This window comes from Falco punctatus (assembly GCF_963210335.1).
Source record: "Falco punctatus genome assembly, chromosome: 5".
NCBI classification, from domain to species: Eukaryota; Metazoa; Chordata; class Aves; order Falconiformes; family Falconidae; genus Falco; species Falco punctatus.
The window spans coordinates 18639783-18666400 of record NC_137584.1 but is presented as its reverse complement, the minus strand read 5'-3'; the positions used below and the strand labels follow the sequence as shown (position 1 = coordinate 18666400).

Sequence of the window (26618 nt, the reverse complement as noted above, 5' to 3'; positions counted from 1 at the left end):
GGGGGGGGGAGTGTGTACATTTTAGCAGATGTATACCGTACTTGGCATCATAAAACCTGCTTCTAAGCACAGTTGTATTATTAAGTGTCAGCTCATTCTGCCATTTCTACAAACCATCTGTGGTGGGGTGGGCAGGAACGTGCTTTTGCTCTTGAACCTTTGTGTTTGCATGTGCTTAACAAGAGGAACTGGTGGGGCCTGTCAGTGCTGCCATCAAAACCCAGAGCTCACCAGCTTGTTTTAAAAATCTGGCAACTTGTTTCTTTTTCTTTTCTAACCTTTTCTGCCATCTTGCAAATGCAAGATACAGACCGTCCCCATCATTTGTTTCAAAACCTGATCGGTTTTTGGCTGGAAGTGCCCTCTACAACTCCACTCTCAAATTCAAAAATAGACATTTTCCACTCATTTTTTAGGACTTTTCTACCTTGCAGGGTGAATTTCATTGTGAGTTATGTCATGGCAGGTGTTCATCTCCCCTCACCTTCTTAATGCAGGAAGCATATGGGGCATTACCCGCAATAATGACCCCACTGAATGTCTCTACCAGCAAAGATGACGGGAAAGCCAACTGGCCAGTCTGGAGTTCCCTTTCGTAAGGGAAATTCCGTGGGAGTTATGGGTCTTGTATAATAATAGCCTTATTCTAGAATATTTTCCTATATGAACTTCATGTTCAGGTTATGGGCTTGGGGAAATGGTTTTTAAAGGAAGGAGGTAACATTTCTGAATAACAATTGAAGAACACATTGATTCGGGTTTGATTTCAGATTCTCATGTTTGGGGATTATAGATGCAGACTCCTGATCTTATCAGCCTATATTTTTCATAGGCTTCATTCCTTTTTTTAAGTGTTTGAATTCATTCAAATTTATTTAGCAGATCCATCTTTGGAAGAGGAAATCCCAACGTTATTAAATTCAAGGACTCAAAGAAAGGAAGGCAGAAAAAATATGTATTACTTGGAAAAATCTGTTGATTAATACTGAAGGGTTCTCTAACCAATTTAAAATTAAGATTAATCTGAATGCATATAATATATGGAAAATCATTCTAAAATTGCAACTTGAGAAACTACATTTTAGTCTTGAAAAGTTCAATTTCTTCTCCTACACCAAAGCAAATGTGTATTTGCTCTCTGAAATACACACATATTTAACTCTTATTCTCCAAATAAAGTCCTTTTAGAGCATACATTAAGTCTACAGTAATACTTTTTTAACATTATGTACTAGCATTTTTTGCAGTACAGGAATCACAACATAAAAATGCAATACAAACCAAATCAAGTAATCACTTAGCTGCAGTATAGATACATTTGAGGGGGTTTATAATGCTTCTTTTATTCTTGGAATATTTCCAAAGGATTTTTGGCACCTAATTTCCCTTTCTGTCTATTTAACACATCTGTCAGTCTTTCTTTTCTTCTCGTATGATTTTAACCAAACTGTGCTGCCCCATTCAGATTGTGTTATTGTGTAGAATGCGCCGTTAGACTGGGAATCAGCAGTTAGTTTCCCTGGCAGTAGGAAATACAGAATTTCCACCTCAACAGAAATGCTATTCTAAAGCAAGTTTCTTGCTGGGCCAGGTAATGCCACTACACTGCACAACATGTTGAAGATTGGCCCAAATGCATAGATTTTGCAATGTTTCCATGAACTTTCATGGTAAACCCAGTCTAGCTATTCTCCTACTCTCCTTCTAGCAAAGAAATGTTTCCCAAGCAATCATTGAGCTAACATGAAAACCAGAATGTGAAAACAACTGTTTGTGTTCTCTTTTCTCAAGTGAAAGTACAAAAAATAAAGAAGCATGAAAAGTAACCTATTAAATTGGAAATAAGTATTGATACCTACTCAAAGATGGTATCTATTAGGACAGCTGAGGGTCTGACAGTCAGAGACTGGGAGCTGGGGTAAACACACTGCAGAGAAAAGGGACTGTATGACTCCCTGCTGGTACTGTGCTCATGCGGCGGGGAAGGCTGCACCACTAGACAACCCTCTGCAATGGCCTTGAAGTCATAGCCAATAAACTTGTGCAGAGGCTTATACATATACTTATGTAAGGCTGCCTAAAAGTCGTGCTAGTCCTAGATCCTGTGTTTTCAATTATGTATGTTTTTCTCCCATGATATGTGCTCAGGTATTGTAAGAAAGATTTCAGTGCTATACTGGAGGAGGACTGAAAACACTTTTTTTTCTTAAATCCTTGGAAAATTAACTTAAACTTCTGTGACCTAGACTGATCAGTTAGAGAGAGGATCCTTTAAAAATGAGAAATTAAAGGGCCTGTATAGAGGGAGAGAAAGGAGTAAAAAGATTAAACATAGGAACTCTATGCTTCTGTATAAGCCACGCTTTTCTGAAGGATGCAGGTAAGCAGGGCACTGCTCCGGAGCAGAGCATGCTTCTTTTGCCTTTTCCCACTTCTATGAAGAGTTCCCAACAATAAGACTATGAGACCAGGACTGTAGAAGACTCCTGGTGTTATATTTTAGCGTAGTGAATAGCTATAGGCACAAAGACTGAATAGTATCTTGACGCTAAATCTTAAGCTTTTTTTTGGGATTTCAAATTTCACTTCTACTAATGATTTAACTGTTGCTTCATTGTAACAGTTCAGTAATGGACATCAAATATCTACAGACAAAATGCAATAGAAATTTTCTTAATCTACTTTTAACACCTAACAGCTATGGATGCTATAAACTAATAATATTATAAGGAACAGTAGATTTCAGAAAGCAGCATCAATACTGTTGTGACTATAAGGATTCCTCTTGACAGACTGCTCTCACACAGATCAATACCTCTGTATGAATTATTCTGACTGCACAGAGTTTTAAATAAAGACATTGTTATCCCTTTGACTTTTCTGGATCTAATTAATGAAATGTGAAGCTGATTTTAAGTTCACCACATGAATTCTGCCATTTCTAACATTCAGTGGTCTTATTCCAGGCATGCAGAACAGACAAAATCAGGTTTTCATCAGGATCCAAGGTTCTGTGACAATAAGGAATAAAACACCAACTGCTCACAGAAGCTGGAAGTTAAGATGGTTTACTAGCAAAACACCATAGCTTTAAAAGTAACGTTACAACGCAAAAATGGTGGGATACGCACATGACAATACCAATTCACTTTCAATATAAACTGCTTTGGTAAGGTCCAAAATTTACCCCACATTGTAAGCAGCTGTCAAATTGTCACACTGTCAGTTATCTAACGTGGCTGGGCTGATCACTGCTTCTCAGCCAACTAGAAATGTTGGTGAAGTAAACATGCATGATGTCAGAAGATTTTCCTGCAAAGCATCTATTAGAATAATAAGCTGGTTTATTTCCTGAAATGTGATGTTTTATGTCTCCTAGCATTCTCATCTGTATATTTAGGCTTAACTAGTCTAATTCTTGGGGGTTAGAAATATACTGGTAGATGGCCAGCCTCCCTCAGACCCTGTCTCATTGAACTCTTGCAGCAATGAGTTCCGCCAGCTAAACATGCATGACTGGTATGAAGAAACATTTCAATACGTCACTTTTACATCCGCTGCCAGGAAATCACTCTGTTTTTCCTCCTTTCTTTCAGCCAGTTGATCTTTCTAATGAACAAGGTGATCCACCCAAATCTAGCAGCTGTGACTCGCTGTGATTCACATGATGAGGAATGTGGTGTTACATGGAATTTTGTACGGAGGCAGAAGCAGACCCATGGTTTGGGAGGGCTGATCTACAGCACACACCATGGCTTGCTTTTCAGTCAAATTCTGCAATAACCTGTAGAACTAGTTTACAGTTTGAAAGTGGATGAGTTAAGTGCCATTGAGGTATTTGTTAAGCTCCACAGGTATTTTTAAATTGTATTCCTTTGATGAACTTTGCCTGAAGGCTAATAATGACTGTAAACATTCCTACATAATAGGAGTTTTCATTAAGAGATCTTCAGTGATTGTCTTTTCAAAGGAAAAAAAATGTATGAGAGCTGGATGGCTTAGAGGAAACATAGGGGCTTTTTCTTTTCTTTCTTTTCTTTGGTGGTTTTTTTTTTTTTTGGTTTTGTGTTTGGTTGTTGTTTTTTTTTTTGAGTGAATTGGATGTGATGATGCTGTGGCTGCTAAAGTTTTCTGTTTACTAACACTATGTGTTTAATGTGGTCTCCCCAGTGACATTACAAAACAACCATGTTTCTGTGACACTAGGAAGTTACTAGGTTTACAAGAAAAAAATAGGGAAAAAAAGTCAAAATCCATTGGGTGCTTGTATAGCCACTGTCTTTTTTTTTTTTTTCGCTTTCCTTTCTTTTTATTTTTTTAAGATCTAATTGTCCTCTGAGGAGTTTATTCACATTCTACAGATTTGTTGAAACTTATTGTGAAATCTGGCTTAGTCAGTAACATAGGCTGTTTCAGTTGCTTTCCCTAGCTCTGGCCAACTAATGTTATTAGTCTTTATTAAGTGACTAACAATGTTGTGGACTTTTATGAGCTTCTACCACAAGATATATAACATAGGTAAAATCGTGGAGAATAGATTCATCCTGGAAAACATGACATACATGGCAAATGTCCACCTTGTACTTGAGAGGTTAACTGTGTATACGTTTATTCAACATGCTTTTCTATATAAAGTGTCCATTGTGTGATCTTTTGAAAGCTACAGATTAAATAATTTTTTCCAAAATTATCTTTTGAAGGTTTTGCCCATTTGTCATTATGGAACATTTGAAGGAGAGAAACATGGAGTTCCTTTTTTTTTTTTTTTTTTCTTAGAAATAAATCTCTGTGGAATAGACACTAATACAAAACAATTTTTCTTCAGTCTTATTCAGGGGTAATTTGGAAAACAGTGTTACCTGAGAAATAAGTGTAAAATAGTGCAAATACCTTAAAAATAAATACAATAGGACATTCTGAAAATGAAAAAAAAAATGAAGACGTGGAAAAGGGAACAGAAAAGAATTGAGCTTCATTTTAAACTTTACACATGGAAGCATTACAGTTGCAGGCAGTACAAGACATATCAGAGTTTTTTTAAAAAAATAAATCATTGATAGTTATGTATGCAACCTTTTTTCTATATCTACTGATCATCGGGAGTACAGATAACCCTTTCCCAATCTTTACTGCCTTTGTAGTGGTTTAGGCATGGTATCACAACTGCTGTCAGCAAAGCCAGAAAGCACATATGGCTGTTTCTCTCCCAGTGATACCACAGCATTTACTCTGCCTGACACATCCTCGCTTTGCTCAATGGAAGCGACCTCTGCATGCCCACAAACCACTGCTATTGATTTCACCACGCTCCTTTCTCAGCAATTTGACACTAAGGACCACTAGAATCTAAATCTTTCAACATGGAAGCTCTTTATCACCAAGGTATATAAGGAAGCCACAGTTTCAGTAGCTGAAGCTCCCAGCAGGTCAGCTTGTAATTATTTCAGTCCTGTAATGACTGGTAATCTCGTCACTTTGAGCTTTATGGTACCTGCTGGTCTCTGCTTACTCTATTTGCAAAAGAGCAGTGGTGGAGTCTCCTCATCCAAGCCATACTGCTGCTTACTTTACATTGTGGACCCATCAGTCCACCCCACCCCACTGGTTTAACTACACAGAAATGTTAAATTTATCTACATTCCTGAAAGATGCTAAAGTATATGTTATATTAAGGCTTTTATGTTAAACTAAGTGTAACCCATTGCAAGACTCGGTAGCCTTTCATTGGTTGGAGCTGATTTTCCCTCAATGAATTCAAAGTTCATTTGCTATTTTAAGGGAATCCAGTAAGATTTTATTCTGTGGGAGGGCAGTACAGTGGGGAAACAGTGAGGTTTGGCTTGCAGCTGGAATTAGTTGGAGAATTTCTGGTTTTTGGCTGCACTTGCTGTAATAGCAGATTAGTCTATGCTGAGAGATTTACTGGCGACTGCACAAAATTAGGAAAAAAACTTCTCTACCATGTCAAAGCCTGCTTAGGTATTCTCTGTACAATCCACTGCTACCTGCCTTCCTCAGACATTTGATGCCTGAATCATAGCAAAGCCATCTGAGAAGAACATATTTTGATCCCTTGGATATGCTTTCTTTCACATATGAAAATGGAAACAAAGTCAGACACAGAAGGGAAAAAATATATAACTTCATTCTCTTCATTGTTTCTCCATAGCCTAGCAATTATTCAAGAGATAAACTCCTGAATTTTAATGTACATGGCAAAATATGTTTCCATGAATGTTTGTGAATGAGATACAATTATGAAATGGTTTTACTGCCTCTGATTTTTGGCCAAACCTTCTCCAGACAGGCTATTGTTTCTCATAGGGATCTGCAATAAGCATTTTACACTTAAGCATAAATTTATTTTGGTTTCCCATCAGTATAGGTCACTTTAGCTCATGGCAGTTTTCCCTTATTTAAAACAGTACAAATCCGAGCAGAATCTGACTTAGTAAAGAGAGCTAAGGTCCTGTGGATAGTGAAATTCATAGTTTTTTAACAGAAAAGCTTTTATGCGCATGTCAATATTATTGAAAAATGGTTTGTGTCCCAATACTTAGTTTATAAATCTTAGTTAAAACTTGGTTTGCTCTAAGGGATCCCAATGTTTCCTTCCACACCATTTCTGTAGCTTTTTTTTCTCTTTGCTCACACAGTTTGTATATTTGAATTTTATACTAAGTAACTTTTAACAGAGAAAAACTATTTGCATATATAAGTCAAATTTAGGAACGAGAAACATGAGAAAGCTATTTCATGGATTTCTGGCTAGGTATCAGGAAACTGTGGAGAAGTAAACATTACATCTCATCTACTGACCATGAGGTCATGGTACACTCGGTTATGAAAAGTCATTTATAAACTACTACCTCTGTGGTTCGGGGTGTGTGCGTGTGTATGTATTCTTAGTTTGCACCTTGAAAATCATAAACCCAAAGGATTCACTCTTATGGGAAGAAATCTGTGAGTTGTATTAGTCTAAGACTGGATGCTGTTGTTATAACCAGGGCTTTCATTATTTAAAAAAAAAAAAAAAGGGGAAAAAAAAGCCATGTTGGGACAGGAGGAACAAGTTATTTGCACTGTAGCAAGAAATCCTCAGATCAAGCAACCTCTTTTCCAAGTGTGATTGTGGAATGTAACAGCTGCTCAGGATCCTAACTTGTGGGAGCTTCATGACCAGTAGATTAATTTGCTTTTCACCAATTATAATTTATCTTACATCAGACTGTTTACATTTTCTCTGTCATCTACATGCATTAGCACCAGGTTAATGTGCAAACCGTGTACTAATTTATGTCCTGTATAAATCTTTCCTGCTAAACACCACAGTCCTTGTCCTTACTTCCTGAGAATAACCTTTGATCTTCACATCAACAAAAAAAAGATAATTACCATCTCTGCCCAACCCAGGACAACTCATTTCACTCCTAAATAGCTGCACAGCTGGAGACAGATGTGTTCTTCTCCCTGGGTAGACCCTACAGGGTCTTCCACAAGGCTTTATATCATACTTGTCATTCGTTTATCAGTGTCCGAATGTTGTACACTGGAAATGTGTGTAAAACATTCTCAGAATTTCAAACAATAACAAATCAGAATGGGGGAGGGGGGAGAAAAGGCTGCAGGAAAAAAATAGAAGTCCCCCAGCTGTGCAAACTTAAGTAGCTGTATTAGCAGAAAATGCACTCCAAAAGTTACAGTATTGCCATTTTCAGCGAAAGTTGATTCAAGGAATGCATTGTCAACTTTCAAATCCAGTGCCAAGCTAATAAAAAAAATCCTTAAAACCTCTCTTTAGCATATACAAAACCGCCCAGACTATGGTATTCTGTTCAGAGGAATCATGCAATTTACACACACACACAGAGAAACCTGCTATTTTCTGACTGAGCTATGGAGCACAAAGGACTTCTAATATCTTTTCTTTTTTCAGTTAAAGATTTTTCTATAAAGCATTTGTGTCAGTGTTTGATTGGTTTCCCCTTAATTTTACCTTCACGTCTCTTTTAGATGTTGGGGTTTTTTGTTTCTTAATCATATGAAAGATTTTAGCATTTCTGCTACATTAGAAAAAAGAATATTACATAAGCAATATGATTAAAGGAAATTTTGTATTCCAAATATTTTTATGGTAAAACAAAAAGAAAAAATCTAAAGGATAACAAAAATAGAAAAGATAGATTAAAGAAATATTTTTAACATTAACTTGTGAAACTCAATATCACAAGCTTATCATGATCAATTATACGGCTACTGATAAACAGTTTATTATAGTTAAAATTAATAAACAAAGTTGTATATCCTATGAGGAATACAAAAACCTTCAAAGCCAATTTAATGAGCCAACTCATATTAAAGTTTAAAAAACCCTCTGAGATCAAGTCATACGAATTTGATCCAATATGACATGTGCAACTCAAAATGAAAAAAAACCATAATGTTAAGTTAATCTTTTAATTCAAAAATCAGCAGGATTCAATCAGAAAATGTCAATCATCTCTAAATGAGGGAAGAGTTGCTTAATTAGGTTGATTTTTTTCCTCTCCTTTACAGCTATTTACTTTGTCATCAGTCTTCCATGGTCTCTGCAGGAAGCATGGACAGTCCTGGGTCACTGCTTCTTTGTTCACCACCACAACCCTGTCCATCTGACAGTGGCACTTCTCCCAGCTCTCTTCATTTAAAACATGAGAGTGAAACCAAGTGGAAAACAGTCTGGAGGGAAAAAAATTGAAATGGCCTATTGTCAAATGGCTATGTTCACTTGAGTACTCTTTCTGTGCTTTGCTATTTGAGAATTCTGGACAGACCGGTTTTCTCTGGCTGAAGCAAAGAGCTCATCCTTGCTGAATGTTCTTTTTCTTCTGGAGGTGGGTCTATCTGCTTCTGCTAGTAGAAACTACGTCCATGCTAATGAATACAATGACCCAGGGGTCACCCTGTACCTTGAAGGACAAATGGTTTGACATGCTGCTTGTCCATAGAGCTAAGTCCACCCCATCTGCCCCAGTCAAGATGGCCTCACCCATACTGCCGGTTGGGAACAGCCCCCTCACTCATACCACCCCTGAACGGAGCCTAGATATGAGAGAGCGCTAACTAGCGTGAAGCAATGTCTAGAGAAAATATTGGCAATTATTAACCAGCCGTTTGGAGATGGACAGCAGGATGGAAACAGAAACCAGACAGACCCATGGCCTGTCCTTGTTTAAGTTAGAGCAGACATAGTTAGAGTGACTAAAATTGCCATCCTGATTCATGAGATATATTTCAAATGTATAAATGAAGTAAATGGGTGAAGTTTTTGTGAGCATTTGCATATCTGTTGTGCATGGTCTTACTGTTTTTAGTTAAAGACAATTCTCACTGCAGTCACAAAAAAATTCCTTCAGTCACATGGAAAACAACTTTAACTGGGAATTGCAGAACAGAACTAAAGTTAACAATGCAAGACAAGGAGTAAAAGCTACTGTCTGTACTTTAGAGCTGTTTGCTGAAATACAGTTGTATAAGCGATTCCTTTCTTTTCTGCAGTGAGATGCCCCAAAATAGTGAGCTCAGTCTGATGAAAATTAGATCAGCTACTATGTGAGGGTCTCACATTACGTTCACCAGAGAAATGCAGTAAGCTTTCTTGGTCTACATCTCTTTAACATGCCTGTGAATGGGAGGCTTCACAGTGACCACAGGGTTCAGAGTCCGGATTACATATCCCGAAGCCACCGGGGAGTATCACATTCTGTATAAAACATTTTTCAGCTAATACAGCAAGCAACGATACTTTCAAAAGCTGCTAAGGGACTTAAAAGTGTAAGCCCCCTTTCCAGCCAGGACACTGGTCTGTATAGAGTACAGTCATCAAAAAGCTGAACACCAGGAGCCCAGTGGTTTACGTGTCTCACCATCCCCAAGAGTGCTCAGCAAGAGTGGAGTTGCCATCTCTGGGGTCCAGAAGCTGAATGGAGAACTGGGTAAGCTAATGGGCAGATACTGCTGAGGCTGTCTGGGAAGATTTGCCAGAGAAGAAGGCCGCATTTAGCTGGAATTCATGCCACAAATTCTTTTGTGGACTAATAATTTTGCAGTCTTAGGCACAAAATGCGGTATTGGTGGTAAAAGGTAATCATGTCAGTGTTCCCTTTTATCAAAAAAGCTGAGTGTCAGAGATCAAGATGTGGTAATGGGGGGTTCAGAGCAGCTTGAGGGGATTTACAGCCCACATCTCCCACGTGAGTTCTTCAGCCGTTAAGGTAATGACCCTCTATAATCATAAGCATATTTTCTCTCATACACAAAGATTTAAGTATGCTACTGAGAGAAGAAAAATTCTGTCAGACAATACTAAGACCACTTTATCCCAAAATATCCTTCAGAACTGAAACCCACCTTTTAATACCTAGCTAAGGCATAGATGGCGGAGAATGACAGGGTGTATGCCATATACCTGGGAAAGCAGAGAGGACGAGGAGGAGCTGCAGGAGTAGTCCATGGGTGGAAGATGACAGTGGCTGCCCATAAGACTCCCATAAGATGGAGTAGGCTGGGCTGGATGCTCAGCTAGGTCCCAGGAAGATCTGGCAGTGCCTGGTTCAGTTCTTGAGTCACCTCCTACCACAAAGACAATCCTGGATGTGCAGAAGCTCATGTGACACAGTCAGGTGGTTGGCCTCCAAAAGGGAGCCCAACTTGAACTGCTCATGAGCAAATAAGGACAGATGAAAAAATACAAGTGCAAATCTGTCGTGGTTTAACCCCGGCCGGCACAGTTTGAGTCACTGGAAAGTGAACCTTCACAACCACTGGGGTGGATAAAACATCTTCATTATGATGTTTTTCATGTGGTCTGATGCATCCAGCATGCTCTGATGTTGTGTTTCCACAGCAGTCTTGAGCCAGCTGATGGTCCTGCCCACCCTTTGCTCCCACCCTTTCTACTACACTGACCTGAGCATTTGACCAGCATTGCATTGAGCCCTGTCAGCGTGCTGGGGAAACACCTGCCTTTTTTTCACATCCATGTTCTGTTGGATTTGCATGCTGAAATGACTCAGAGACAGACACGAATCAACTCAGAAAAGGAGAGGTCAGGACTCTGGCAAAGGGTGGGACCTTGGAACCCAGTAGTTAAGTCAGGTAATGCTTGCACACCAGCCCCTTGAACGAGCCAGGGAAACAGGATTGCCTGGGCTTTGATGTAAGCAGAAGGCATCTGGCTACTAAGCAAGTGTAGCCAGTCCTAGTGCTCTCATGGTGGGGGGTGGGGATGGATATTGAGGCACTTTCAGGGAACTTCACAGGAGGAAATTATACTTTAGGCAACTTGAGGATTCAGTGATGCCTAAGTTAACATTTTTCTGAATTTACATTTGGAGGAAGATTTTTTTTGTAGCAGTTAAACAGCATTTGGTTTCCTAGATCAATTTGAATTTTTTAACTCCTGGTATCAAAGCTACTTTGGAAAATGTGATGAAAGTCCCTAATTTACTTAGGTATCTTTGAGAATTTTAGCCACTGTATTTCCAAACCATTCAAGGATAATTGTAAATCCTGTAATAACTTCTGTCTTTTACAAGTGACTCCTAAGTCCAACAGTAGTGTAGTACTAAGTACAGGATAGCGCAAAATACCATATCATGTAATAATCAGCTAGAGCTTTCTTGGAAGGCTCATGATGATTGTCACAAGTTCTCTCAGAGCAGTCTTTTCTGATAACTACTATTACTATATTGCTAGAAGGAGTGGCTGAAAAAGATCTTTCTATGTTTAATTTTTGAATTATATAAATTATAGTATATTCTTTGTTAACTTACTCTCATACAATCTTGTTTCCTGCTTCTTAAGAAAGAAATTATAAACCCCCCAGCCTGTAATGTCTTATTCTCCATAAGGCACTTTCATCCAAATCTGGAGTAGATTTCTCTCACTTCCTGAGACCCTCCCTGGGTGAAGGCCCCCAGCAGCATTCAGCAAAGCCAGAAGACTGCCATTCTCCTACTTTTACCTATTCTTCAGACCTTTATGAAGAAGTTTCAGATGCAAGTATGGCACTCACAGCAACAGAAGTGTAGCCAAAAAGACAATAGAGGATCATATCCTTATGCATTTTCATGCATTGCAATCTATTATTAATCATATCTTCCTGTGGGTGTCTGAGCCCTGAGAAGTGAGAAAAATTCTGAATGTCAGATAAAAAAGCATAAGAGGATGGATTCTACTTTCTCAAAATCTATTTTAACAGCAGTAAACCAGAAAAATTCATGTGAGTCATAAAGGGAAAAGAGTTTGTACTGGGTTTCTAATCAGATTTCCATCGCTTAGTAAAATTATTAACTTATAACATATACAGCTTTTTATCAAGCAACAAGAGTAAGTTTAGAAATCATAGAAATTAAAGTATTTTCCTTTGCCAGTAAACCCTGTAAGAATAAAATCTGGGCTTTTTGCATCTTTCCATTGTTTGTCATTGAGATATATGCTGGCGGTTAGATAAATTCCAGACCCAGGTTATCTTTCTGTGTGCGCAGCACTGTTATAGTGTGCTGTGAAATGGGAAAGCTTCATTTGTCACTGCTGCAGTGAGATGACAGTGTCAAATTTCCAGGTGATATCAGTCAAATATAATAAAGCTGCTCCAAAATGTACCAGCTGCAGATCCAGTCCAAGGACCAAAGTTCTGAGCCTTATGTAGCAACAAAATGCGCCCAAGCACTATTGTTTTCATGCAAAGACACTGCTGCCTTCTGACAATGTTAATTGGAACTGACATGTGCTCGACAATCCCAAGATAAGAGCAAAACTTGTCTAAAGGAGGACAGGGGAGCTGTAAACCATGTGCTACATGTTCAGTCCTTCAGGGAGAAGTCTTCTTGTGCTCTTGAACACACTATGCTGCATACAACTGTCTCAGAGAAGCCACAAATCAGCCAGGCACAGGTGAATTGTCCAGAGAGACATGACTTTTTCCATCTGGCTTTTACCTGTCCTCCAGGGAATTCAGAAAGCCATCATGGTGTGTTCTGGCCTTTCCAGTGGTATGCTGAGTCCCTAAACCAATGTGTTGCATTTAGCAGCACATTTCTTACTTGAAATAGATGGAGTGAAAAAAAAGGCTAACGTGCTTTACACAGGCTAATCTGTATCCCAACAGGAGACGTTTTCTTTATTTATACATGCAAATAAAGCACAAGAACAATAAACATCCTGTGGAAAGACACAGAGATATGCAAACACTGAGAACATATGCTAACAAAGAGATTATCTACAACCATTTTGCAACAAGAATGTGTGAAGAGGAAAAGGAAAGATGGCAGAGCAAATGGTGATTCTGGGAAGGATAAAATCAGTAAATGGAGAATTGTCATGACTTAGAACTTGTACCAAATCTCATGGCTTAAAGTAACATAAATACAGAAACAGGTTGTCATAAATATTCTGGGGTATTTTATGATATGCTGACTTAAAGGAACAGATGGTACTGCAGTGAAGTGGACCTCTGCATTGCTACGCTGCATATAGTAACGGTCAATGTTGCATTTCCTCAACTTCATCCTGTATTGAACTTTGAACTGCTCCAAATCGTCCAGTTTTGTCTTAACCTTTTATCTCTACAAAGCTTAGCTTGAAGAGCATTTTCAAGGAAATGGGTGGCAGATTTGTGCATCAGGTCATGGAGAACTATAATTAGAAAAAGTACAGAGAGATTCCTATGAAAAGCAGGCAGTCGTGCAAGGTTGCCTGCGAGGGCGGCGTCCTAACAGCTAACATGAGAAATGTGCTAAGAAACAGGAAGAGGCTGGTCAGACAAATAACTGTTCAAATAGGCCTTAGGATGGAAGGTGGCGATTTTTGATCACCAGTTCAAGAAAATGACCTAATTTGTGCTAGTACAGCAAGAAGAGGTGCAGACTGGAGACCTTAGGGTGGTGGGATTGCACTTTAAGTGCTTTGATATCAAGGGGATACACATGGCAGAACCCCTAATGTAGATGTATTGAACATATATTGCAGTTCACCAGCATAAACGGGGTTGGAACAAACTTGAGACAAAAATGTTTCTTGGGGCATCTATGTTCTTCCTGAAGGACTTTTGGTCCCTCAGGATGTTCTGAACCTACCATTTGTTGTGCAGGAGGTGAAACAAATATGTATAGCTAGAAACCAAAACAAGAACTAAACCCATCGGGGGATATCACCTCACCAATATTTTAATTGAATGCACAGTCTTCTTGCTCCAAGCTATTTTAAGATAGTTCTCTTTCTCGTGACCTTTAAATGAGGTCTACAGTTACACCTACCTTTTCTTTTGGTCTGAAAATAAATGGAGAAATGGTAGTAGCGAGTATCCTGATCCAGCAAGTTCACCATGATTTTGGAGGTAGGCTTCCAGAGTGGCATATTGTAGATGGCACTGACAGTGTGTAAGCCCCAAACCCTTCAGTTCCTAGTGACAATGAATAGACCAAATGAGCTATACAGTAAAGAATTTTACTATAACCAACTGTACTTCTGCCTGGCTTATTCATTCATAGATCAAAGTCATCAGGGAAATAAAGACCAACACAACTGCAATGTATATTTAGGCATTTATTCCAGTTCTCTACTGCCTTGCACCTTGCATTAGCATGTAAACCTCTGTAAAGAGTTCTACAATGCAATGAATCATCCCACATGTTACTAATTAGTAAAAATTCCTCTCAGTTCCAGTGAGCCATCAGCTCTGCACATTATGTTTCTCAGACTTTTTCACATGTATAAAATTCAGAGAACAAGAACATTAATATTTCAGAGACTGGAGAAAGTCACTGTTGTGGTTTAACCCCAGCTGTAACTAAGCACCATGCAGCTGCTCACTCACTACCACCCCTCAGCTGGTGGGATGGGGGTGAGAATCGGGGAAAAAGGTGAAACTTGTTGAGTTGAGATAAGAACACTTATTTGAAATTTGAAATAATTGAAATAAGATGAAACATTATAATAATACTAATAACAACAACAATAATTGTAATGAAAAGGAGAGGGAAAGAGGAATACAATTCAAAAGAAAAAAACCCCAAGTGATGCATGATTCAACTGCTCACCGCCTGCTGACTGATGCCCAGCCAGTCCCCGAGCTGCGATCCCCAGACCCCAGCCAACACACACACACACACACACACACACGTTTTTATACTGAGCATGACGTTCTGTGGCATGGCATACCCCTTTGGCTAGTTTGGGTCAGCTGTACTGGTTGTGTCCCCTCCCAGTTTCTTGTGCCCCTCTAGCTCTCTTGCTGATGGGGCTGAGAAACTGAAAAGTCCTTGAATCAGTATAAACATTGCTTAGCAACAACTGAAAACATCAGTGTGTTATCAACATCAATGTGTTATCACCATTGTTCTCACACTAAACCCAAAACACAGCACTGTACCAGCTACTGAAAAGAAAATTAACTCAATCCCAACCAAAACCAGGACAGTCACTTGGAAGGAATTAACAACAATAACAAAAAAAATGGATAGACTGAGCAAATAACCTCTTTTGGTAATGACTAAATGAGTTCTTTAGGATGGAACAGACTATTGCCTTGAATTCAAGTGAGCATATTGGAGAAAAAAAAATGAGAAGAGCTCAGGTGAGTAACACGTACAATATCCTAATGGGGAAATATATCAGATGGTGCATATAAACAAATAACATATAGGCATTTAGACGACTGTGGATGTATCTGAGTACCTCATTATTATTAAGGTATTTATCCTCTTAATTCTTCTGTGATATTAATAAATGCTCTTATTGTATTACAAATGAGAACTGAATGAGGTAAACGTATTTTTGTAAATTTTTGGCCTATCACAAAGAAGAAGTGTATGGTAGACTAGAATTCAGAAATAAACCAACAATATCTAATGCCAAAAATAGCACTATTTCTACTCTGCTCAACAGAGTTGAATGTCAAAAAGTCTGACAAAATCTAATTAATTTCACAAAATGCGTAACAAATACAACAAGATATGGAATATTTGGTTCCCAAAGTTTCATAGTGAACCAGTGATAGAAGCAGGGAAACAATCCAGAACTTCTGAGCCCTTCTCTTTCTCTTGTATAAATGTAGCACACGACTCTGGTTTTGTGCCCTTGAAACTGTACCTTGAGTTTTAATAATTTATATGAAATGAACTGGATATGTGACTCCAAATATCAATCCACAGCCTTTCCACAATTAATTGACTAAATAGTTTTGATAGTCAGCTGCCAGTCACTACTGGTTTTTCTTTACTGTCCTGGCTAAAATGGAAAGAAAAGACCCGTATGTACTAGCATATAGCCAAGAGTTAAAGTAGATGTGATATTAATATTATTCAAATGGACTCCTCTGGGAAAATACCTCCAACCATTTTGTAGATTTATATCTTTGTGCATAACAAAACAAAGGTTATATAAGGTTAAAACTTTACTAGCTGGACAGTATTTATACTGTAGTAAACTCTTCAAAATATCTAGCATACAATCTTGACCTTGGAAGAGGTTGAGAAGACAAGTGCTGTCAGTGGCTCTTATTCATATAAAACTGAGCCAGCATCAGAAATGTCAGCGGAACATTTTCTATTTTCATTTAATTCTCTCAGCGTTTTCATTGGAAATGTGTGTACATTTCAACATCAGGCTGCCAATGCGAAGGAATTCGCAGCTCCTCACAGATGATTGTACTGCTCAGTATCTACCATGGTTAACCACTTCACTGCCTCTTTGGAGGACTGCATGCAGCAGGAGAGCTGTCACCTTTTTTGCAAAAGTAGGACCCTCAGAGATGCAATGAACCAAAGATAAAACTACTCAGAAGTACTCCCGACAGGACGTTAGTCAGAAGATGGTGCTATTAGAACTTCTAAGGCAGCTGGGGCTCTACAGGAAACCAAAGTATACAAGTCAGGCTCAAGAGAAAGTAAACCCCCAAGTGTAAATTGAAAATTGATTTCAATGCAAGCTGATGCTCAGCGTCTCACTGAGCACACCTTACAGAAATGCACTCACTGGAAGACCCTTTGATTCGACAGCTTGGCTTACTTGCACTGTTTACATCAAAAGGGAAATACACAGAAAAGCATACGCTTCAAATTGTGATTCACAGACTTTTGCAAACTCATTTTGACCTTACCTTCAGGGAGCCTCGAATGATCAACAATGTTTCTAGGTATTTCTCCACACATACAGCATCTTTCCATGTCAAGGTACAGGTTCTGACTGAATTGCTGCTGGTATTGCAAACAACCTGGAAATCGCAGTAATACCATTGCACTGCCTCTGGAGCAGGATTAGCTCAAGTATCTACACAGAACTGCTGTTCTGTGTCACATAGGGTTAGCCGTAGAAACACTTAATTTTCTCTTCCTAAAGGAAAAAATGGAGGTTGCCCAAATTTTCATAAAGAGTATACTGCATTTTCTGCAATGTAAAAAGATTAAAGGGTGACTGTGAAGGAGAAAAAGCTGATGTTGGTGGGAAAAAGAGCAAACAAGAATATAATTACCAAAACATCTGGTTGCATGTAAATAAGCACAGTAATTATCCACATAGCAAATGGGTGTTTAGAAATGCTGAGATTAGAGGAGTCCACAGGAAAGTTAATTGCAGTAATTGATGTGATGAGTGAGATGTATTCTGGAGGCTTTGGGCAATGGTGGAAACCACATTATAGAGAAAAAAGTAGAACCATTAAGCAGGAAACACCGCAGATGGGTTTTACCGTCTGACAGAGTTCTCTTCCTCACTAGAAAAGCCATAGTATAATTTTTAATATCTAGAGTATAAAGAATGTACATTTACATACTGAAAATACAGCTATGGACAAGTATCCTCATCATGATCCAGGTATGTTAATGGAGAGGTTACTGCTCTTGGCTGCACTTCTGAAGGACATTACTGTACTGCGTAAAATTCTAGTGGAGCATTCTGTTTAAAACATTGCAAAAATCGTAGTTGTGAGCTGAAACAGCTTGATTAACCTGACATTGCTTGAACGCTGAAGCAAACTGGTGTCCTGGAAGGTTGATAGGCCAGTGCTTTGGAAGTAATCACTGGAAGGAGAGGGTACAATAGCTGAGTATTACATTTTGTTGCCTAATTAAAAAAATGTAAATACATGTGTGTCACCTGATTCCTGCCTTTACAGTTATTATTTGGCTCATTTCTTACAGCTTTTTCAACAGCAGAGGTCAGTTAAGGGGAAAGTTTTAGAGGAGTGAGAGGAAAACATTGTAGGAAGCATTTTGCAACACTACTTAGTTGTTCTAGAGTAAATCCGGAGGAGCACTACTGCTTCTACTGCAGTGTGTATTTACATCATGGGAAAAACTAAGAGAATGGTAAAAGACTTAGAGACAGTCAGTGGAAATGGGGTGTAACATGATTGAAGAGAGGGGTCAAATTCTTTCCTGCCAAAAATGAGCAAACCTCTGTGAAAATGTCAGTGAAGCTTCACTCAGAAATGTCAGGAGAAATTTTAGCCAGTGTGGGAATTTCCCAATGAATGCTTTTCTGTCATTGAAATAGAGCCGTATCTTTGAGCACTTTTCTGATTAAATGCAGGCATTTTCAGCGGGCTCCACCGTGCACTGTGCTGCGAGACACCTCTCCTGTTTCCCTGCCTTGAATACAGAGATGCAGAGCTCCCGGGCAGCCCTCATGTCTGGACTGTGTCGGAGAAGGGAACCCTGCAGCTTCCAGGCTCCTTTCCACAAATGTGGGAAGTCACAGTCCCCGGAGCCGCTGGCTCCTCATCGGGGTACGTTGTCTCCTCGCGGCTGCAGCCCCTGCCAGGCTGGGGCTTCTGCGCGGCTCGGACATGGCCCAGGCTGTCCTGCCCCAGCGGCCACTTCCACGGCACTACTGGGGGCTCTGCAGAGCAGCGATGATCTTTTTAAAAACTTTTTTAATGATGTTTTTTTAAACGTCTAAATGATGTTTGGGAATTTCCACATTCAATTCCATTCTGAAGCATGAAAATCTTTCCCCAGAATTTTAAGCTGTGACCTTTAACCATTTTTTTTGTTGTAGGTGGGTGACAGGAAAAAGCAAAAGCATAAGGGCTTGATTATAAGGAAAAGAAATTTGAGAATTAAGCAGTTAATTGTATTCTGGCATGAATAACTTTCTCATTAGCTCACTGTCCAATTCAGATAAACAGAAAGAATCAGAAATATGTTTACAAGTATTTCAAGGGCACTGTTAATTTTGATAGATTTTTGTATTTACACCAACGCATCTGAGAATAAAAATCTGGTACTTGGATGTATATCCTGAGGAAAGCAATGTAGGTCCTGCTAATTAGCAACTATTTCAACTAAACTAACAGATTTCAAAACATGAAATATAACCAGGCTCAGTAGATTGCTAAACGCTGTTTCCTTGATGGGAATGCAAGTTTTTTGCTAGCTATACCAATTCCGTTTTGAAAGAGGGAACCAATTACGATGTTTTGTTTCTTGCTAAATGCACAAATACTTTTCACAGGAAGGTTTCGTGGAACCCTATGCACTTACTTATCTTTAACCACAAGAACTCGTACCAAGATAGCAAACCAAGAAAAATCCCAAATGCATGTGAAAGAGAAAGAAAAAGTGAGCAAAAAGATTTCTCAAAGATTCACATCCCAATTAAACAAGACTTGGCAGGTCTTGTCTTTGTTCCATCCCTGCAGCACAGTCTAGGAAAGAGCATTCCCTGTGGGAGCTGTTAGTCTTGAATAATAAAACAGATAACATGCAGAGAAGTCTGAAAAGAGCCATTGCAGAGGTTAAAGGAGAAACACTAGTTTTGAAAAGGAATCCCAGTGGTGGATGTGTAATTGGCCTGGATAAAAGGGAACACACTTTCTTGTGGCAAGTTAATATGAGGCAGCTGAACAACCAAGAAAATAATCAGGCATGAAAAACTTTGTTTTCCAATTAGATCAGTTTAGTGAGTTTGATATATGTACCGTGTTCCTCTACCACGTCTCATCCAACTTTTGGTCTCCATGCAGTTGAGTTGCTCTGGGTTTGGGCCTGGATTTCTTTGTAGCAGGACTTATGAGGGGCAGAGGTGCCAGAAGGAGACCCCTCTAAGTTTTATCCTCGCAATTTAATTAAAAAGCTTTCTTATTTTTACAAATATTTCTGCTCACAGTTGGAGACCCAGAAGAGACCAGAACAAGTTATACAGAGAGGGTCCTGCTCCCGTGTCTCTGCTTCAATACTACTCTCTGAGGGAGCTGTTCCTTAGAAAATATATATGGCTTTCATATCTCCAGCCAACATCCACCCTGAGATCCCCTGCTACACAGATATTAACACAGTCTCAGCCTTAACACACCGCTGAACTTCCCACTGAGCAGGAGGAAAATGCAAGGAGGAAAAGGGAGGGATGCATCACTGCCTTCAACTCTACTGGTGTAGATTTACAATGCTGTTGAAAAGGTGCTCCAAGATCTGTTTCCAGGGCATCTTAGCTGGTTCCCTAGAAGTAGCTTTAAAATACAACCACCCCAACACAGGAAAGGTACAGACCACCCTGCACATGCCCCAGTTTTATCAGGCACTGCCCAGATTTCCACAATCACGAAACTAGAAAAGTACTTGGTAAATGCAAAATATAGCTCCAGGTAATGCCTAAGATTGCCCATCATCCCTTAAAGTTATGAGCTGCAGGGACAGGAGTGTCAAGTGTATGCATTACTCCACCAAGGGTGTGGGATAGGGGTTAGAGCACTGGGACACTGGAGGTCTGGCTGTCTTCCCTATACTGCTTCTCATCTGCTCTTCTCTTAGGCAAGCCTCTCCACTTCTACGTACCTGTGAAGTAGCAATACTAATAACACATACCTCTTCTGAAAACATGAACATCTGCTAAAGCAATGAAAATACCTTCATTCATATTAATAATAATAATTGATGGTGCCCATCTGGAAGCAAAAAAGTGGAGGAACAGAACAAAAAGTATTTAGCTGGAAATATAGCAGTCAGGAGAAGTGTCTGTGTCATGTGCTGTAAATATGGAAAACAGAATACAAAAGGCTCAGTTAATTCACATGAGATTCCCGATCCCCCATGTACCACGTTTGGTGCTGATTTATTTGAATTAAGATGGCAAGAAAACCTCCTCTCACTGTTTTTTGTTGTATTTTTAGTTGACTATTCTTTTGTTTTTAATCAATCTCTTGCTCAAGCCATGTGAGTAAGAATTTAGTAACACATTGTAAATCACAGTTTGCAAGTTCTGTGACTGCAGATGAGATAGTAAAAGATAAATCTGTATAATTCACATGTGGCTTGTTCATCATTCAGGCACCACATGTCAGTTTCTGCCTATGCACAGCTGAATGTGTGAGCAGGAAAGTTCATAGAGATTGCAAAGAATGCAGTTATAAAGTCCTGGTTATTAAAATCCTTTGGTTATTGGTGAAACAATTCAGAATCTTATGAGTACAAGCCTAAACCACTTTTTTATCTGTCTTTGAGTCAAAGTCAATTTACCATGAAACTGTTTCAGAAGAGGAGCTGACAACAAAAGCAGCACAGAAGAAATACACAGTCAGCAATCCAACCTTTTCCAAGTAAATAGTAAAGAGAATTATATTCCAAAATGGAAGTGTCTGACATCCCATCATAACAAAAGATTTCTCAAAGCTTCACATTCCAACTAAACATCCCAATAAAAATTTGTCAACATCATAACATTACTTTAAAGGTGTCAGGGATTGTCACTGACTACAATTGCTCAGACAAGGTCTATGGCAAAGCCACTGCCCTAAACCCACTTTGTAGTCTTTGGAGAGACATAGGTGGATTGCAGTCCAAAAGAGCAATTTCTCTACGTTGTCCCTAATGAAAGTCCCAGTTTGGGTGTCTACAGTATAGATGTAACTCACAGCACTCATGTATATACCATTTAATGAAATGAGGCCCCAAATTGTCTGACAGTTGACTCCTATCATAATATAAAGACTTTACTGTTCTATAGGTGCCGATATGCAAAATAAACAGCTGTGCTTTCCTGTGCAGCTATGAAGGACTGGTTTCTTATTCTTGAAGATACCTGAGCTCCTCATATGGCTCCATTTATATTACCTACCTAATCACTCGACATAAATGCCCATTTACCTAAAAGCTTAAACAGGCCACTGCAGAAGGAAGAGTCATGGGGCTGTAAAAGTCGTGTGGTCACGACAGCCTTTCAGACGGGTGACAACAGAACAAGGAAGGATCATCCTTTTTGCTTAAAGACATCAATGCCAATGTCTGTCCAAGATGTTTCTAGCTGAGTTTTGTACTGATTGGATGTATTGCTGTGTTGTCAGCTACCAGACTGCTTTATATGAATTCAAGTTTTAGCTTGATCTTGTACCAAAAAAAAACAAAAAAAGGGCCAATACAATCCAAGCAAGCGTGTTTCTGACTATGAGCAAGTGTCAGCCACCCCTACTCCCTTATTATTATTGAAATTTATATATATATATATAATGAAATTGAAACCTTTGGGCAAAATCAGAAAAAACTTGACCCTATAAATACTTTGTGAAAATGGGCATCTGGGTAAAGGAGAGACACCCATCAAGTGGTCTAACTGAAGGAGACTGTTATGTGGGTTCACAGCTCAGCACATCAGAGCATTTATAAATGCTCCATACTTCAGTCAGGCAGAGTCCACCTTGTCTTGGACATCAGAGTCACACTCGGAGAACAATGTGCTTCTAAAGGGAAATAAAATCAGTACTGCAATACTGTTCATCTCTCAGCTTTGACTTCCACTGGGTGAGTACTCCTGAGGCATAGAAGTGGTCACTAGTAATATCCTGTAAACATTTGATTTTGGCCTAGAATGTGTAGCAATGGTATTAACATGAGTAAGTTAAAGACCCATAGCTCTGACCCATAATGTAACATTAATTCTGTACAGAGCTGCTTTTGTTTTTCTGGTTTTCAGCCCTTTAGACTCTTCTCAGTTGTTAAGGATGTAGAAAGCTTAAAGAACTTTAGAAAGAGCAAAGCTCTTTTCTTCTAAATGATAATGGAATGGTCTTCTTAACTATAGAAATACATGTATCTGTAGATATGAGTATATATTTAATATTGTAATGTAATATAATTACATAAACATTATATTTATATATATATGCATATATTATGTATAAACATATATCAAATAACAGGTATTTGACAGGACCAAGCTAAAACCCAAAAAGCCTTGCATTAGGTACTACTGGAGAAGGGCTTACCTGAACAAGTTTACCTGAAAATACACATATATACACTTATCCATAGCATGCAGAAGGTGTGGTGCCACTATCTTTCCTTTCAAACAGAGAAATGACCAGTTAGGGATTTATGGAGATTTTTTTAAACCATTTCTCCTTTCTAGTATATGTTGAGTAGAGTATTAGCATTTGGTGGTATGATTTGAAGGCGTGATTTTTATTAATAGTGTAGATGGTTCACCAGCTGCAGTTAAAGAAGTAACAGTATAAAAGTAATTTTGCAAAACGTCTGTACTAAGAAATGAACTGCAACAAAATCTATCCATAATTATTGGTGATCTCATGCTTTTACCTTTAAAAGAATATATGACGTCAGTGTCATTTTTCATGTGTCTCAAAAGCAAAATCACAGCAAAATAAAATAGTATTACAGGTTTATTATGTCTCAAAATATAGGAATATATTACAACAGCATATTTTAAAGAACAATATAACAATAATCTTCAGTTTCTTATTCTCAAAATGGTACACCATTATTTAAAAATATATTACTTAATGTACCCAAAATGTAGTTTCCATCAGATTCCATATAGAATAAATTGAGTTCAAAGAAGCATATCCACCTACCCATTTTATACCGAAACCATTAAATTTTTTGAAGACAACCCAGGAATCTCACTGTTCCGCAATGGTAATTCATTTGGAGACATTGGATTTTGCTATACACCCTTGTGCATGAACTGCAGCTAAGTGTAGATATGTAGGTAATGTCAGTATAAAATAGAGATGGAAGTGTAAAATGGAACGGCTGTATTGGGGGAAAGAGGTCCCAAGGCTGAAATCAGGACTGTTATTTAAAAAAAAACAACGTGTATGCATTAAAAGGATTTATGTATTACTCCAATAGCAAAATAAAATAAATTAGTTTCTGCAAAAAACGATAGTTGCACATTCACATGCATACACACAGTCACACACACACGCTGATTTTATCAGTCTGTAATAATCTGAGTTTTATGAAATATGTTTTAAATAACCGGAGAAGTCAGAGTTTACATGAATAGATTGTCTAAGGAGAAATTGATATGTTCATTTTTTAATAACTATTCATTTTTTAACAGCTCTCTGAGAACTGTTTAAGTGAAGCATTTTGAATCAAGGCAACTCATGATAAAAGCATATATTGTAATCAGCCACGTAATAAAGAGAAAACAGAGTTTGTATTTTCCCATTTTCATAACACTGAAACAAAGGGATGTCCAAAGACATTACATGTGGTTAATTCAAAATAAACATATGGGTATTGGTGCTGAGAATGATAATCCAGAATTAGTTGTTCAATTCACAACCACAGGATTTCATATGAGGCCAAAAATTTAGGGAGATTAAAAATTATGTATATGGTTTTAAGAATTATTACAGTTACGATAGTTAATGCTAAAAAAAAGGAAAGATATCCCATCTTAAGCCTCATGATTTAAACCAATCTCCACCTGATAGAAAAGCAGATGGGTTGGCAAGTAGGCTGCAAATTACCCAATGGCTCATTATGAAAGGTGTTTTTCATTGCCTGAAAACAACCATCAGGGACAAGATTTTTGATTAAGCAGGTGGCAACTGCTACCTCCCCCATGCCTTCCCTCGCAGGCTCAGAAAACACATCCAAAAAGTGGGAGCTAAATAAAGCAAAGCCCTTCCATACCCTGTCCTCTGTATATTTTGTGTATACATTAATTTGTGTATATAATGGGAAGGTTGTGTGGGTTTTTTGTTTGATTTTTACCTTGTGCTGTTATTATAAAGATATTTGCCAGAGCAGTGTAATAGGTAATAGACTGATATGATTTGAGGTAAGAATGTTGTAGTTCAATTTTTAGTGTTAACTTGGAAAGTCATAGAGGCGAGAGTGTCTCCATAGAATTCCTGTAGCTTTGAGCCTCTTGCAAACTGCAGCTCACAAGCCAAGAAGTAACATACTCCTCCAGTTACACTCATCTTGTTAAAGAAAATAGTTATGACAATTATGTGCAATCTTTTCACTTCTGTTTTCTATCTACTATTTATTTACTTAAGCACTGTTCAATATTTCACTTTTTCTAATGGAGCACAACTTCTAAAAGAAAAAACACGTTTAGTCAAGCAGTTTTGTTTAGTTTTTTTTCTGTGCCTTTTTCTAAATAAATACCCCGCCACAGTTTTCATTGGCACAATATGACCAAATGTATTTTAGTTTCTTTAACAATACGAAGCAGTTACAGAAGTTCTGGACTTTCTAGCTTTAAAAAAAATATCTATACAAGGTCTTTAGTTTAAAGTAGTGAAATGAAATTAAATAGATTCCAGTATGGTCAACCGAAAAATTACTTTGTGAAGTTCTACTGCATAGTGAGGTGACCCATAAAATAAATGGTTCTGAAATTTTGCTCATACAGAAGAAACGATATACTTTTAAATAAATAAGAGCTACTATATACATTATACTGTACATTTAAATGAGAGATGACATGAAATGGAATAAATTTAGGCCTGCCTTGTCATCAGCAAGGCTTATATCTTGACTTTATTATAATTCTGAATAAACCCCTCTGCTTTAGATTATTTTTTTATTCTAGTGGCAGCCACATGAACGCACGACCATATTCCTGTATTTTTTTAAAATAACATTGGAACTGTCATCAAAGTAGAGCACAGAGATTGCATTCAGTTTTGTTGGTGCACAGCATGGCTTTGGTACATGATCAGGGAACATCAAGTGAACCTGAAAGACAGATAAATACATAGCTCATATATCAAACAGCAAGGTACAAGGACAACATCAGTGCAAAACATATCTTTGCAGTTCAGAGAGGGCTGTGGTTACAGATTTTCCTCAGTTAGCAACTTTAAAGCAGAGCTTACCTCCAGAATGTTGCTCTGATTTCAATTGCTCAGGCAGAGTTATCCAATAATAGAAGATGGGGAGATACATGAGGGGGAGCAGCCAAGACACAAAGTTGGTTTTCAGATGAAATTTAGAAAAGAGTTGGAGTTAGGCAGCTGCTCAGGAAAACACTTAAACGTGTTGTCAGTACCATCTCTGCTGAGGACAGTGCTTAAAATGAAGCACAGGCTCAAGTCCCAGGTCTCACCGGGACCCCAGCACGTGCTGAAATGCTTTCCTGTGTCAGGGTCTCAGTGTGGGGGAAAGTCTGCTGCAGTCAGCAAAGGCTGTGCAGGCAAAGGCTCATACTGAAATTGTTTTCAGCCTGTGAAATGGTAAGATGTGCGTTCTCAGACAGCATGAGTGCATTTTAAAGTCTTATCTAGGTATCCGTGTATCCAATTCTACTTCCACTGAAGTAAAAATTAATTCATAATCTGGGTGCCAGCTGGACAGAAGGTTTGGGGAAAGGACTGAGGCAGA

At 38.5% G+C, this 26618-nt stretch overlaps 1 protein-coding gene across 1 annotated transcript in view; it reads right to left on the bottom strand.

Moving 5' to 3' along the window:
• Window positions 1-2: 2 nt before the first annotated feature.
• Window positions 3-26618, bottom strand: part of BMP5 (bone morphogenetic protein 5) — a 109606-nt gene continuing 82990 nt past the window's right edge. The window contains exon 7 of the mRNA XM_080389915.1: window positions 3-25973. Within this exon, the coding sequence (XP_080246041.1) occupies window positions 25824-25973 (150 nt within the window). The 3' untranslated portion in view covers window positions 3-25823. The remainder of the gene's footprint in view (window positions 25974-26618) is intronic.